Here is a 14,976-nt window from a genome sequence, read left to right on the forward strand (position 1 = left end):
AAATTTACCAAAGATCTTTTTCAAACCCGGGTTTTCTACAAATCAAATTTTAGTAAACAAAGTAAGTAGGGTGTTTCTAGATCCACTTATTCCATTCAATTGTAGTTGGTTGGTTAGGTTGGAATTTAATTATTAATCTTTTTTTTTTTTTGATAAGAGTCAACTGATCGGTTCTAAACAACAAACAAAAAAATATTAATAATTTATTAATATAGTTTAATAAATTATTAATATTCATTCGATAGTATATAAATTTAGTAGGGCTATACGGACTCGAACCGTAGACCTTCTCGGTAAAACAGATCAAACTTATTATTCTCAAAATGATTTGAACTGTTTCAAAGACCCAACATGCTTTTTTTTGCATTGGGCTCTTTCATTAACTGATATAAATATCAGCTAGTCCACCATATTTTTTCTTGATAGAAAGAAAAGGGTTCCATGTGCTCCGATTCATTATTTATTGGAATTTTGATTCAAAAGCACTACCAAAGTGTTTCAAAGAAGAGTTATCTTGACGTAGGTCTGCCTTTGGCCTAGATCAATTTTAAAAATTAAATGGAGTCTCTATCGTTCTGCTTAAAGAATCCAATATGAAACTTCATACACCTTAAAGTTCATAGGACGAAAAGAGATTTTTTGAGGCCCTTATACTCATTATGCCTAGCATTGAATAGGCTGGGTATTCACCCTATCAATATCTCAAATCAATAATGGGTTCTATTTGGTAACTAAATGGACACTTAAGTAGGACCGAACTAGAACTAATTGTCAGGCTATTGTTCTCTTGTTTCCTCAAAGTCATAGAGTAAGACATAGATTTATCAAAAAGATGAATTCTTTTGATTGCATTATGGACTCCCCTGAAAACCATTGGCGCGCGTGTAAACGAGGTGCTCTACCTAACTGAGCTATAGCCCTTGTGTTTATGCTCCATATTTTAGCATGTAGATAATTTCTTGTCAAGATAAATATTCCACGATCCAACATCATAGCTCTTTGATCTGTTTGATTGATATTGCTTCTAAACAATATTGGATTTATAATCAATCTATGTGATGGTTATATTTAGTCCTCTTTGGAATGATATAAAGGCCTACTTAACTCAGCGGTTAGAGTATTGCTTTCATACGGCGGGAGTCATTGGTTCAAATCCAATAGTAGGTAAAACTTATTAGATACCCTCGACTTTGGTATCTAATAAGTTTTTCTACTCACCCTCGGATTATTAAGACTATTAAATTGATTATCTTATTTGAATTTGATTGAATCAATAAAATCAAAATAAGATATGTATGATATCTTCTATATATATATAGAAGATATAGATAAAGGGTGTATAAACAGAACTTCTTTTGATTATTCGAACGCACCGATTAGTTACGACGAAATCGTATTGCTAGCCTCTACCCGTGTCCTAGCTCGTCTAAGAGCTAGATTTGCTTCAATTACTTGTCTCTTTCCTTCCGCTTTCTTCAAGTTAGCTTCTGCTATTTCAAGAGTTTGCTGAGCTTCTTGTGGATCAATGTCACTACCCTTCTCAGCCTCATTTACTAAAATAGTGATCTCATTATTGCCTATTCTAGCAAAACCGCCCATCAGAGCCATTGTTAACCATTGGTCGTTAAGGCGTATTCTTAAAATCCCTATATCTACCGCTGTGGCAATCGGGGCATGATTTGGTAATACGCCAATTTGGCCACTATTAGTAGATAAAATGATTTCTTTTACTTTTGAATTCCAAACACTTCGATTAGGAGTCAGTACACAAAGATTTAAGGTCATTTCTTTAATTTGCTCTCCATTTCTAAGTTCATAGCTTTCGCGGTAACTTCATCGATGTTACCTACCAAATAAAAGGCCTGTTCAGGAAGACCATCTAATTCTCCGGAAAAGATCAATTGAAACCCTCTAATTGTTTCTGCTAGACCAACATATTTTCCTGGAGAGCCTGTAAATACTTCTGCTACGAAAAAAGGTTGTGATAAGAAACGCTCAATTTTTCGTGCTCTTGCTACAGTTAAACGATCTTCTTCGGATAATTCGTCCAACCCAAGGATAGCTATAATGTCCTGAAGTTCTTTGTAACGTTGTAAGGTTTGCTTAACTCTTTGCGCAATTTCATAATGTTCCTCACCAACGATCCTAGGTTGAAGCATAGTTGACGTTGAGTCTAACGGATCCACCGCTGGATAGATCCCTTTGGCGGCCAATCCTCTTGATAGTACGGTAGTCGCATCTAAATGTGCAAATGTCGTGGCAGGAGCGGGATCGGTCAAATCGTCTGCAGGTACATAGACGGCTTGAATCGAAGTTATGGATCCTTCTTTTGTAGAAGTAATTCTTTCCTGTAACGAGCCCATTTCGGTACTAAGAGTAGGTTGATAACCTACAGCGGAAGGCATTCGACCCAATAAGGCAGATACTTCAGATCCGGCTTGGACGAAACGGAAGATATTGTCGATAAATAGAAGTACGTCTTGTTCATTAACATCTCGGAAATATTCCGCCATAGTTAGGGCAGTCAACCCAACTCTCATACGCGCCCCTGGCGGTTCATTCATTTGACCGTAGACTAAAGCTACTTTTGACTCTGCAATATTTTGTTCATTGATAACTCCGGATTCTTTCATTTCCATGTAAAGATCATTTCCTTCACGAGTACGTTCACCTACTCCGCCAAATACGGATACGCCCCCATGAGCTTTTGCAATATTGTTGATCAATTCCATAATGAGCACTGTTTTACCCACTCCCGCGCCCCCAAATAGTCCGATTTTTCCTCCACGGCGATAAGGGGCTAAAAGATCTACCACTTTAATTCCTGTTTCAAAAATAGATAATTTTGTATCTAACTGTGTAAAGGCAGGCGCAGATCTATGAATAGGAGATGTTGTGCGAGTATCTACGGGACCTAAATTATCAACAGGCTCCCCAAGCACGTTAAAAATTCGTCCGAGAGTCGCGCCGCCGACTGGAACACTTAAAGGAGCTCCTTTATCAATAACTTCCATTCCTCGCATTAGACCATCTGTAGCACTCATAGCTACAGCCCTAACTCGATTATTTCCTAATAATTGTTGTACCTCACAAGTCACATTAATTGGTTGACCAGTAGTATCTTGACCCGTAACTATTAGAGCGTTGTAAATATTTGGCATCTTGCCTGGAGGAAAAGCTACGTCCAGTACCGGACCAATAATTTGAGCGATACGCCCCAGGTTTTTTTTTTCAAGTGTGGGAACCCCAGGACCAGAAGTAGTAGAATTGGTTCTCATAATATATAGTAAAGTATGTCGAAATTTTTTGCGAAAATGAAAATTATCGAATCCAAAAAAAAAAAAAAAAAAAAATGTCCGATAGCAAGTTGATCGATTAATTAAATAAGAAATAGGAGTTAGCAATCCATTTTGTTGGTACCATCCAAAGGAATCCAATTCAATTGTTTACTTTTTTGAATTATTCTATTTCTATTCAATTTGAAATTTCAATCCACCTATTTTCAAAATATCAAACGGATGACCAAAAATCCCGAGAAAGTCTTTTATTTGCCTATCATTATAGACAATCCTTTCTATATTATCTACGGAAATCGAACCCGAACTCTAACCTATATTTTTTTTTATGATTCGTAATTTCTATCGAATTGGGACTTAGTTTGTATTTAGTATATAGATTTGTGTCTAGCCTTTTTTTTTACCTTTTCATGATGGAATTCCGCATATTTTCACATCTAGGATATACATATACAACATATGCCGCTGTCAAGAGTAAATTTCTAATTAGTTAGTTCTTTTGATTCAAATGGGGGTAAGAAATTAGAAACTTGAAAAACAACGGTTACGCTTGGGTTGCGCCATATATATGAAAGAGTATACAATAATGATGTATTTGGCGAATCAAATACATGGTCTATTAACGAACCATTTTGATTAGTTGATAATATTAATTGAGAATTTTATGAAAGATTCCTGTAAAAGGTTTCATTAAGGCCTAATTTATGTCGAGTAGACCTTGTTGCTTTGTTGTAAAAATTTAAAATTGAAGTTGTAGGGAGGGACTTATGTCACCACAAACAGAGACTAAAGCAAGTGTTGGATTTAAAGCTGGTGTTAAAGATTACAAATTGACTTATTATACTCCTGAGTATGAAACCTTAGATACTGATATCTTGGCAGCATTCCGAGTATCTCCTCAACCTGGAGTTCCACCCGAAGAAGCAGGGGCTGCAGTAGCTGCCGAATCTTCTACTGGTACATGGACAACTGTATGGACCGACGGACTTACCAGTCTTGATCGTTACAAAGGACGATGCTACCACATCGAGCCCGTTGCTGGAGAAGAAAATCAATATATTTGTTATGTAGCGTATCCTTTAGACCTTTTTGAAGAAGGTTCTGTTACTAACATGTTTACTTCCATTGTGGGTAACGTATTTGGGTTCAAAGCCCTGCGTGCTCTACGTTTGGAGGATTTGCGAATCCCTGTTGCTTATGTAAAAACTTTCCAAGGCCCGCCTCACGGTATCCAAGTTGAGAGAGATAAATTGAACAAGTATGGTCGTCCCCTATTAGGATGCACTATTAAACCTAAATTGGGGTTATCCGCTAAAAACTATGGTCGAGCAGTTTATGAATGTCTTCGCGGTGGACTTGATTTTACCAAAGATGATGAAAACGTGAACTCCCAACCGTTTATGCGTTGGAGAGACGTTTCCTATTTTGTGCCGAAGCTCTTTATAAAGCACAAGCCGAAACAGGTGAAATCAAGGGGCATTACTTGAATGCTACCGCGGGTACATGCGAAGAAATGATAAAAAGGGCTGTATTTGCCAGAGAGTTGGGAGTTCCTATCGTAATGCATGACTACTTAACAGGGGGATTCACTGCAAATACTACCTTGGCTCATTATTGCCGAGATAATGGTCTACTTCTTCACATCCACCGTGCAATGCACGCAGTTATTGATAGACAGAAGAATCATGGTATGCACTTCCGTGTACTAGCTAAAGCGTTACGTCTGTCTGGTGGAGATCATATTCATTCTGGTACCGTAGTAGGTAAGCTTGAAGGGGAAAGAGATATTACTTTAGGCTTTGTTGATTTACTACGTGATGATTATACTGAAAAAGACCGAAGTCGCGGTATTTATTTCACTCAATCTTGGGTTTCCACACCAGGTGTTCTACCCGTTGCTTCAGGAGGTATTCATGTTTGGCATATGCCTGCGCTAACCGAGATCTTTGGGGATGATTCTGTACTACAGTTTGGTGGAGGAACTTTAGGACACCCTTGGGGAAATGCACCAGGTGCTGTAGCGAATCGAGTAGCTCTAGAAGCATGTGTACAAGCTCGTAATGAGGGACGTAATCTTGCTACCGAGGGTAATGCAATTATTCGCGAAGCTAGCAAATGGAGTCCTGAACTAGCTGCTGCTTGTGAGGTATGGAAGGAAATCAAATTTGAATTCCCAGCAATGGATACAGTCTAGGCTAAGTAATTAATGTTCGGTTGAATTGTAATTAAACTCGGCCCAATCTTTTCCTAAAAGGATTGAGCCGAATCCAATTATTCTATATATACATTGTATCTCTCTATTTATAGAGACTTATTTAAATATACCGGCAAGATCTTAAATACAAAATGGAATACTAAACAACTCAAACTTTCTATTATTGTCTTGGATCCACCATTAATCCTGGATCTCTAGGATTGGTAGAATTGGTAGATTCTTATACATATTCCGTGGGTTCGGACTATGACTGTGGATATCAAGTCAAGTATACGAACTCCTTCTACCCATTTGTATATTGTCCGTTTCATTCCGTATTAGAATAGAAACTTATTCATTCTTATATTCGACGAGATTCTACGAAAAAAAAAGTTCTATCATATTCATATACAACCAAGTTATACGATGGATTTTTACAAAAAAAAGTATTTCTTTCACCTATACTTACTCATTTTAAATTTTGAGTTAATAATCTGAGTGATTGGATCTAGATGCTTATTCTGACAGGAAATGTTCAAATCAATTTTCATCGAATGACTATTCATCTCATCTATTTTATTTTCATGCGACTAGGGGGCAAGAAAGCTCTATGAAAAAATGGTGGTTCAATTCGATGTTGTCTAAGAAAGGGTTAGAACACAGGTGTGGATGTGGATTAAGTAAATCAATGGACAGTCTTGGTCCTATTGAAAATACCAGTAGAAAGGAAGATCCGAATTTAAATGATACAGAAAAAAACATTCATAGCTGGAAAAAGCACTAGTGGAAAAAACTCCATGTGCTACTTGTCAAGTGCTTGGGTTGAACAATCAACCCAAGCACTTGTGAAATTTTAATATTAAAAATTCACAAGTGCTTCGGTTGATAAGTCCACCGGAACACTTGTGAATAAGTGCTCCGGTTGTTCAACCCAAGCACATGTTGGATCTCGCGCGCTACACTTTTGTTTATTTTTTGAAGGACGCGCTAATAATTAACACATGTTAGATCAATTAATTTTTTGAAGGACGCGCTACACTTCTTGGATCAAATTAATTATTTTGGAACTAACTCCTCCCTGAAACTAACTCCTCTCTACTTCTACGCTCATCAGAACCCTCCTCCCTAACTCCTCTCTACTTCTTCGCCTCATCTTTGTACTTCGCTCATCAGTTCAATTGCATTGAAATCTGCTGCCTCACTCGAAATTCTCTGCCGCCTTCTTCAATTGCAAAAGAAAAAACCCAGAAGCCTCACTCGAAATCGGGAAATCTGCTGCCTAGCTGAAGTCGCTGCTGGTTCCCCGTCAATCTGCCGCACTAAACTCTTGAGGTTTCTCTCTCTTCCTTGTTGTAATTTGAGTCATCAATTCGCAAATTTTTCGGTGGTTTTAGTGGTTGTTTGAGCGCAAATTCAAGCAAATTTTTCGCAAAATGTTTGAGTGACATGAATTATTGATGGAATTTTTTGTGTTTGATCTTGTTGGATTGAGTTGATTATTGTGAGGTTTAATCTATTTGTCTCGATTTCTAGGGGTTTTGCGAGATTCTTGCGATTGTGTTTGAATCGAATTTGACTTACTTTTAGATCTAAGGTTTAGGTTTTGATCTTCTCTTTGTTGTCGAAATTGTAGCTGCGCAATCATCTTACCTGTACCTGAATGACTTGAAGTTGAGGACAGTGAACTTAACTTTTTTTTTGTTTTATTTGATATTATCTGTTACTTTGTAAGAAACCAGTCAGTTGTCTCTAAAAAATATCCTTGCAAAAGTCAAATGAAAAAGTTAATGTCTTGGTTTCATTTGGAATTTTGCCTTGACAAACATTTAATTTCAAATTTGTTATGATGCATACCAAAAAATCAACCAATGCTGCAGCAAAGATGGTAGATTCAGAGAAGGATGGTATAATTTTGTAGATTTGTAATGAGCAGCTATCAATGAATGCGACGAGGATTGTTCATTGTCTGAGAACCCTGAATTTTGAGGATTTTTGCTCATACTACGATTTGCAGACTGAAAATGTTATGATATTTTTGTGTTACTGGAACAATTTAAGCTAGTAGTCTACAATTAGGCTGTTAGTTAACTAAATCTGCCCTAGTGTTTGATAAGTCGTGTTGTAGTCGGAACGAAGCATGAAAATGATCCTGGCCTGCTTAAGATAAGGCTTCTTAACTTAATTAATGTTAATTTCAATCAAAGGTTAAGTTGTTTGGATGCTAAGTTGAAGCTTAATGAGCTTCAGGAGAATGATCTCAGTTGTTTGGAACAGTGTCATTTGACCAGTCGGTTATTCAACATCAGATTTCGTAAGTTGAGCTAAAATTAGGCTTTTAAGTTACATTTATTCATGCATGAGTCTTTATGTAGCCTCAAATGCAAGTCAATTCGTCTCAAGCAACATGCTTTCTGCGTTTTGTGTTCTTGTTTTGGTGGGAGTTTGTTTTTTGTAAATACTAAATAGTATACTTTCCGCGTTCAATTAAATTATCGTTCTAGGTTTTGTGTTGAAATAAATTTAATTCAATACCCATAGAAAGAATTGAGTGAGGGAAGTGTGCAGACCCTTGTCAGTGACATTGTTTTAGGAGTGGAAGATGTCCAGTGGTTCAAATGGTGGATTTTGAACTATAGCTTATTCACTTTAATACGAATAGCAACACCAGTGTGGATGTTACTGAATTTGGGAAGGGTCAGTTGTGTGAAGCCCTTGAAAAAGACGGCGGAGGCTCGTTAATTGCCCAACATACTTTTTTTTGTATCTTGCTATTGTGGATTCTTTGTGCTGTCCTTTCATTGTGTTGTTTTTATCTATGTCCTTGGGTATAGCTAACATATTAGAACTCAATATGTAGTGAAGGAGGAGCTGCGAAGTGCAAAAAGAAGACTTCACTAAAACGGAGGATGATCTAAAGTCACTTCAGAGTGTTGGGCAGATCATTGGAGAAGTCCTCAGGCCTCTTGATAATGAGCGATGTAATTGATCTTTTCTCATTGTCTGTTTTAAATATGATTTTGTGGAGTAAGACTAATATACCATTATATTTTGGTCTTATCGCTACCTAGGATTTGTTGATCTTCTACCATCTTATTCTTTCTTGATAAAATAAAAATGAAAATTTCTATCTTCTGTAGTAGCAAAATCATAGCTTCTTGTAAATCTAGGAATGCTACTAAGCTGTACACCCTATGCCCATTTTCTTGTCATATTTTCTTTTGGCATGTCCCTGAAGGATGTCCCTAAATTAAAAACAATCATGAGGATCCACCACTTTATCCTTTTCATTACATTTGATCCCTCCAATTTTTTTTTTTTTTTTTTTTTTTTTATCAACTGAACCCAACTTAAAAATTTAAAAAGCCACTTACTCTAATGGGGGAAACAGAAGGGGAAAAAGGGAGCACATGATTTCTTATTATTAGAAGGGTACTTTCTTTTTTCTTTTTAGCACATTCTAATCTAAAATCTTTGCTTAGAGTTTTTGTGCTCAGTTTTTCTTTTTCTCAATATCTTTTTTGCTTTACTTTGTACTCCGTTTGAACAAACTTGTTTTACTATTCTCCCCCCATTGTTCACCTATACCTAAATATATTGTCTTCAAAGTCACTGAGTCATGTGCTTATCTATGCCAGTAATTGTGAAAGCTAGCAGTGGACCAAGGTATGTTTTGGACTTAGAACATGGTAATGAAACTCTAGTTCATGGTAGAAGGCTTCTTTGGGTAGTGTTAACTTATGACAGATTAAAAATTTGTTTGCCATGTCACTTTTTAAGTTGCTTTAAATTCACTTCTATTTCATATGCAGGTTGATCCAGTTGTATACAATATGCTTCATGAAGATCCTAGAAATACCAGCTATTCTGCTGTTGGAGGGCTATCTGATCAGATCCGGGAGCTGAAAGAATCGAGAGAGCTTCCACTAATGAACCCTGAGCTTTTCCTGAGGGTGCCAAGGCTTCTACCCTCGTCGGTTTCTTCTTCCGGCCGTCACAAAATTAGACCACCATTGCGTCAGATCTGCTTCTTCCGCGCTCTCTCCTCCCAAACTTCAGATCTGCTCCATGTGCATCATCTTTATGGTCTTTGGTTAATTGTTACTTGTTAGTACTAGTATATTAGTTTTATTTTTTCTAGTGGGTGCTGTGACTTTTGTTAAATTTTTGCTACTTCTATTTGAAATTTCACTAATTTTGATTTTAGTTGTATATTACTTACATCCAATCTTTGCACTTTCATATGCAACAGTTCTAGAAAATTGGATAATTACCTTACCGACAAAGCTGTTAATAATCTGAACTGTAACTGGAGAGCACAAAAGTGAAGTGAATCATACTTTCCAGAAAATTGGATGTTCAAACACCCTAATTTCACTCAGAAGCATGGTTTTTGAATGTGTGTGTGTGTGTGTAATCAGTGAATTTGATGACAGAAAACAGAATCATATAGCAAACATATTATAAACGATTAACTAATTAACTTGCTAGGACTTTTATCTTAAAGTATTTAATTTGTCAAAATGTTCATTCTAATGCTGCCTATCCTGTGTTGACTATTTGCAGGGACCTTAATTATATCTCAAATAATGGATCTCTGTCTTGACGCTTTAAGCTCTTGGTTGATGCCACAGCCCACAGGCAAAGCAGGTTACGAAATCTGATTCAGCTCTTAATTAGTTAACTGTATAAAACTTCTTACCCTCTTAGCAGATATCCTGATACTATGTTTGTAACAAACACTAGTGACAAAAAAAACCTAACTAGTTCTGATATTAGGAAATTCAGTCAGTGATAAGTGATAATTTTGTGGAGGTAATTGATGTCAGGCCTAGAAATAGGCGAAACATCCACTCCAAACGCAGAAAAAAGATACATTATTACTTGAAACACTAGTACATTCTTTTGATAACCTTAACGGACAAACTTCTTACTCTATCTTTTTTTTTTGCTCCGAATAAATTGTTTAAATGATATGATCTGCTGTCATTAATGACGCTAGGTTCATTGGTAGAGAGTGATGCTCGAGTTTTATCTGCTGCTGATTTTTGTGGATCCTTTTGTTGCCAACAGTCTGGTTATGGTGATGCAGGGGGGCTGTTTCCATTCCAACCTACTGGGAGTGGTGCAGGTGCATATTAATAAATGAGCTTTGCAGCCACTTGTATCTTATATTATCTAGAGTTAATTTTGATTAGGGTTTTTTCTCTTCTTTCTTGCAGTTGCATATGGACAGGTTTAGTGTTTCTTGTGTTTGAGTCTCATTGCTACTGGAGTCACTAGGCTGACAAGTTGGATGTCTGAGTTGTCCAAAATCGTTATAATGTTCCTATATATCAATATAATTGCCTAATTGGCAACATTTGACTGTTCAGATTAAACTGTGTTCATTATAGCCATTATTTCGAAAAGGGGATAAACAATTTGTTCATTGTGTTCTTTTTTGTGCTTTTCTTTATTTTTGTTTGTAGGCTGGGAATAAAAAGTTTGGTGCTAGAATCTTCAGATATATTGAGAGCAGCTGGTATAGCGTTCACAACTTGGACTAATGCATGGAGGGCTTTGGATGCTCTTGGAATCGGCGATTCACTCAGGCAACAACATAGCCAGCTTTTTGGGTAAGGATATACTTGAAAGTTAAAACAACAAACAGTTTCGTTATAGAAAAAATAATAGAGAAAATGGAAGGTGGGACCGAATTATCAAAATGTCCTTCCTCTCTATTATTTGGTAACAAACTGTAGGTTAGTTACTTCCTCCGTTCCATAATAAGTCTAGTTCCACTTATTATGGAACGGAGGAAGCCTTTAATTTCTTTCGTGCTCATATGCTGGATTGACTTATATCTGCTTGAATTTCTCCGTTCTATCATTTTCTGCTTCTAAGGTGTGAACTCTGCTTGAATTGTTTGGTGGCAGCATTGCTGAGGATAAGGTTATATTCCCTGCTATAGACGCAGAGCTGTCCTTTGCGCAGGAGCATGCTGAGGAATAAAGAAAATTATAGAAAATCAGATGCTTGATTGAGAACATACAACTGGCTAATGCAGAATCATCTTTAGATGATCTCTACTCAAGACTAAGTTCTTATGTTGATCAAATAATGGACACCATACAGAAGCACTTCCAAATTGAGGAAATCCAGGTTGGTACCTGTTAAATTCATTAATATGAGCATGAATGTGTTGGTCATTCTTAGGTGGTGACTTTTTGCAACTCTAGTTCACCACATACGCTTCATGTATTTACATCTCACACCTCTAGGTACTTCCACTTGCTCGAAAGCTATTCACCCCCCAGAGGCAAAGAGAACTTCTGTATCAGAGCTTGTGTGTGATGCCACTGAAATTGATAGAACGTGTATTGCCATGGTTGGTTGGATCACTTGGTGAAGAAGAAGCAAAGTGTTTCCTTAAAAATATGCATATGGCATTGGCAGGTGATACACACTTTTGACATCCTGCTCTTATACGAAATAATGTTTGTCCGAATTCTGTCTTTGGCTGCGTATTTTCTGTTTTCATTTCAAATTTTAAATCCCATCTATCTGATGCAGCCCCAGCTGCAAATGCTGCACTTGTTACACTTTTTTCGGGTATAAAAAATTGCCAAAACCAAAATTAGTAATATACTCAAAGATTGGATGTAAGTAATATACTACTAAAATCAAAATTAGTTAAAATGATAGAACGGGTATAAAAAATTGCTCCTCTAGCTATCACTTATATCTGGATTGACTTTGACAATGTGCAGGCAGATGCTGCCTTTGGACTGCTTGGGGATATCGTCTCCCATGTGGGTTGACTTTGACAGAACTGTTATATTGTCCTGGATTCCATACGTGGGTTGCAAAACTTCTTAATATTAGTTCTTGGATGTCGATTTTGACATCTGAGGGAGCTTAATAATTAGATTATGACGTGATTTATTTGAGTCTATATTAGGAACAATCCAACGTAGATATAATGGGGATGCTCTATAACAAATACTTTAACCGTAGTTTGTTTACATAATGAATGTTTTTGTAGTTGGATCTGACTTTTGCTCACCTTCTTGCCTAGTAGTTAGTGATATTATTACTATATTATGCTACTAGCTGCTGCTAGCTTGCATGCTTGCAGTAGGGTTTTTTTTTAAAAAACAAAAAAAGAAAATAGCCAAGTGCTCCGGTTGATAAGAAAAAACCGGAGCACTTGATTCACAAGTGCTCCGGTTTTTTCTTATCAACCGGAGCACTTGAATTATTTTGAGCATATAATAATCACAAGTGCTCCAGTTATTAATACAACCGGAGCACTTGTGAATCTAAGTGCTTCAGTTTTCAACCGGAGCACTTGATAAATGCTCAAGTGCTCGTATGGTGTCTGCTACGGGTCAAATATGGAGCACTTGTATGATTTTTAACCGGAGCACTTAATGTTTTTTCCACTAGTGAAGAATGACAGTTCTAGTAATGTTGATCATTTATTTCGTGTCATGGACATTGGGAATTTCATCTCGGATGATACTTTTTTACTTATAGATAGTAAGGGAGACAGTTATTCCATATATTTTGATATTGAAAATAAAATTTTTGAGATTGACAACGATCATTCTTTTCTGAGTGAACTGCAAAGTTCCTTTTCGAATTATTCGAATTCAAGTTATATGAACTCTAGATATAAGAGTGGCCATACTTATAATGATGGTTCCATGTATTATACTAAAGATAGAATAATCACATTAACAATTGCATTGATAGTTATCTTCATTCTCAAATCCGTATTGGAAGTTCCATCCTAAATAGTAGTGACAGTTCCATTTTGAGTTACATTTTTAATGAAAGTGTAAATAGGAGTGAAAGTTTCAGTAAAAGAACTATCACGAATGGTAGTAATTTAACTAGAAGAGAAAGTTCTAATAATCTTGATGTAACTCAAAAATATAGACATTTGTGGGTTCAATGCGAATTTTGTTATGCATTAAATTATAAGAAATTGCTTAAGTCAAAAATGGGTATTTGTGGGTTCTATGGATCCTATTGAATTTCATTCAGAGGAGGAAGCTTATAAAGATCATATTGATTCTTATCAAATAAATAGAGTTTTAACTGAAGCTGTTCAAACAGGTATAGGTCAACTAAACGGTATTCCTGTAGCAATTGGGGTTATGGATTTTCAGTTTATGGGAGGTAGTATAGGATATGTAGTAGGGGAAAAAATCACCCGGGTGATTGAGTATGCTGCCATTAAATTACTACCCCTTATTATAGTATGCGCTTCCGGAGGGGCCCGCATGCAAGAAGGAAGCTTGAGCTTAATGCAAATGGCTAAAATCTCGTCTGTTTTATATGATTATCAATCAAATAAAAAGTTATTCTATGTATCAATCCTTACATCTCCTACTACTGGCGGGGTGACAGCCAGCTTCGGTATGTTGGGGGATATCATTATTGTCGAACCTAACGCCTACATTGCATTTGCAGGTAAAAGAGTGATTGAGCAAACATTGAATAAGACAGTACCTGAAGGTTCACAAGCAGCCGAATTTTTATTCCATAAGGGTTTATTCGATCCAATTGTACCCCGTAATCTTTTAAAAGGCGTTCTAAGTGAGTTATTTCAACTGCATGCTTTTTTTCCTTTGAATCAAAATAAAGTCGAGGATTAAGGTCCATTTTTTTTATTTGTTTCAAAAAATTGTTTTTTTTTTTTTTGTTTATTGGAATTAAAGTAAAAACCAGAGAATAGTGGTTTTTGGTTGGCAACATCCTAATTTTTGAATAAGAAAAAGAATTTAAAATGTGAATAATTAGGAAAACTCGATCAACAAGATAAAAGAACGACTTCTTCCTTTTTATTCTGTGAAATTAGTCAAATAAAAAAAATGCATGTTCCCTTCTTACACGTACATATGTATAGACTTCGAATTAAAAAATAGCTTTTTGCATCTTTCGATATTTTCTGGGAATCTTTATTAAAAATACCTTTTGGATCAGACTATAACGAATCCTTTGGAAATTGAGTTTATAAGAAATCTTCTATTTTCTTGAATTAGTAGAAGCAAAAGAAAGAAAAAAAAAAGATGAAGAATAAGAAAATAAAGTCGATTATCATATATTATATGTAGAAAGCTAATTTATTTTTTAGTTCTACATTCCTTGTACTTATTATATACTATACTCCTTCTATAGAATTAGAATTCTAATTAATTAATTAATATAATAACATAATAACAACAAAAAAATATAACAAACAGGTACAATTACAATATAGTAAATCGAGTACCATTCTATAACAACTATGAACTTTCCAATCTATTTTGGTGCCTTTAGTAGTAGGCCTAGTAATTATGGCAATTGCAATAGATTCTTTATTTCTTTATGTTCAAAAAAATAAGACTATTTAGATCTTCTTCTTTTTCAAGACTTAGACTTGAAACGTAACACAGATATCTGTTTAGCGAGATGGTATGCCACACGATTTCTTCCAAACATAAATGAAAGAGCCCT

The 14,976-nt window shown here is 36.0% G+C and overlaps 2 protein-coding genes across 2 annotated transcripts; one reads left to right on the forward strand and one right to left on the reverse strand.

Moving 5' to 3' along the window:
- Window positions 1–293: 293 nt before the first annotated feature.
- On the reverse strand, window positions 294–3,733 carry LOC125494314 (ATP synthase subunit beta, chloroplastic). The gene is made up of 2 exons (XM_048637888.2): window positions 1,801–3,733; window positions 294–1,735 (listed from the first exon to the last, which is right to left on the reverse strand). Exons 1-2 carry the CDS (start codon window positions 3,276–3,278, stop codon window positions 1,381–1,383), a joined length of 1,833 nt encoding a protein of 610 aa, XP_048493845.2. The 5' UTR covers window positions 3,279–3,733; the 3' UTR covers window positions 294–1,380.
- Window positions 3,734–3,876: 143 nt separating this feature from the next.
- LOC125494306 (ribulose bisphosphate carboxylase large chain) lies at window positions 3,877–5,678 on the forward strand. Its single transcript, XM_048637881.2, is given in 2 exon segments — window positions 3,877–4,709; window positions 4,712–5,678. Coding segments are annotated over 2 exon segments (1,425 nt in total). The 5' UTR covers window positions 3,877–4,063; the 3' UTR covers window positions 5,491–5,678.
- The last annotated feature ends 9,298 nt before the right edge of the window (window positions 5,679–14,976 follow it).

Source organism: Beta vulgaris, chromosome 5 (genome assembly GCF_026745355.1).
Source record: "Beta vulgaris subsp. vulgaris cultivar EL10 chromosome 5, EL10.2, whole genome shotgun sequence".
Classification (NCBI taxonomy): domain Eukaryota; kingdom Viridiplantae; phylum Streptophyta; class Magnoliopsida; order Caryophyllales; family Amaranthaceae; genus Beta; species Beta vulgaris.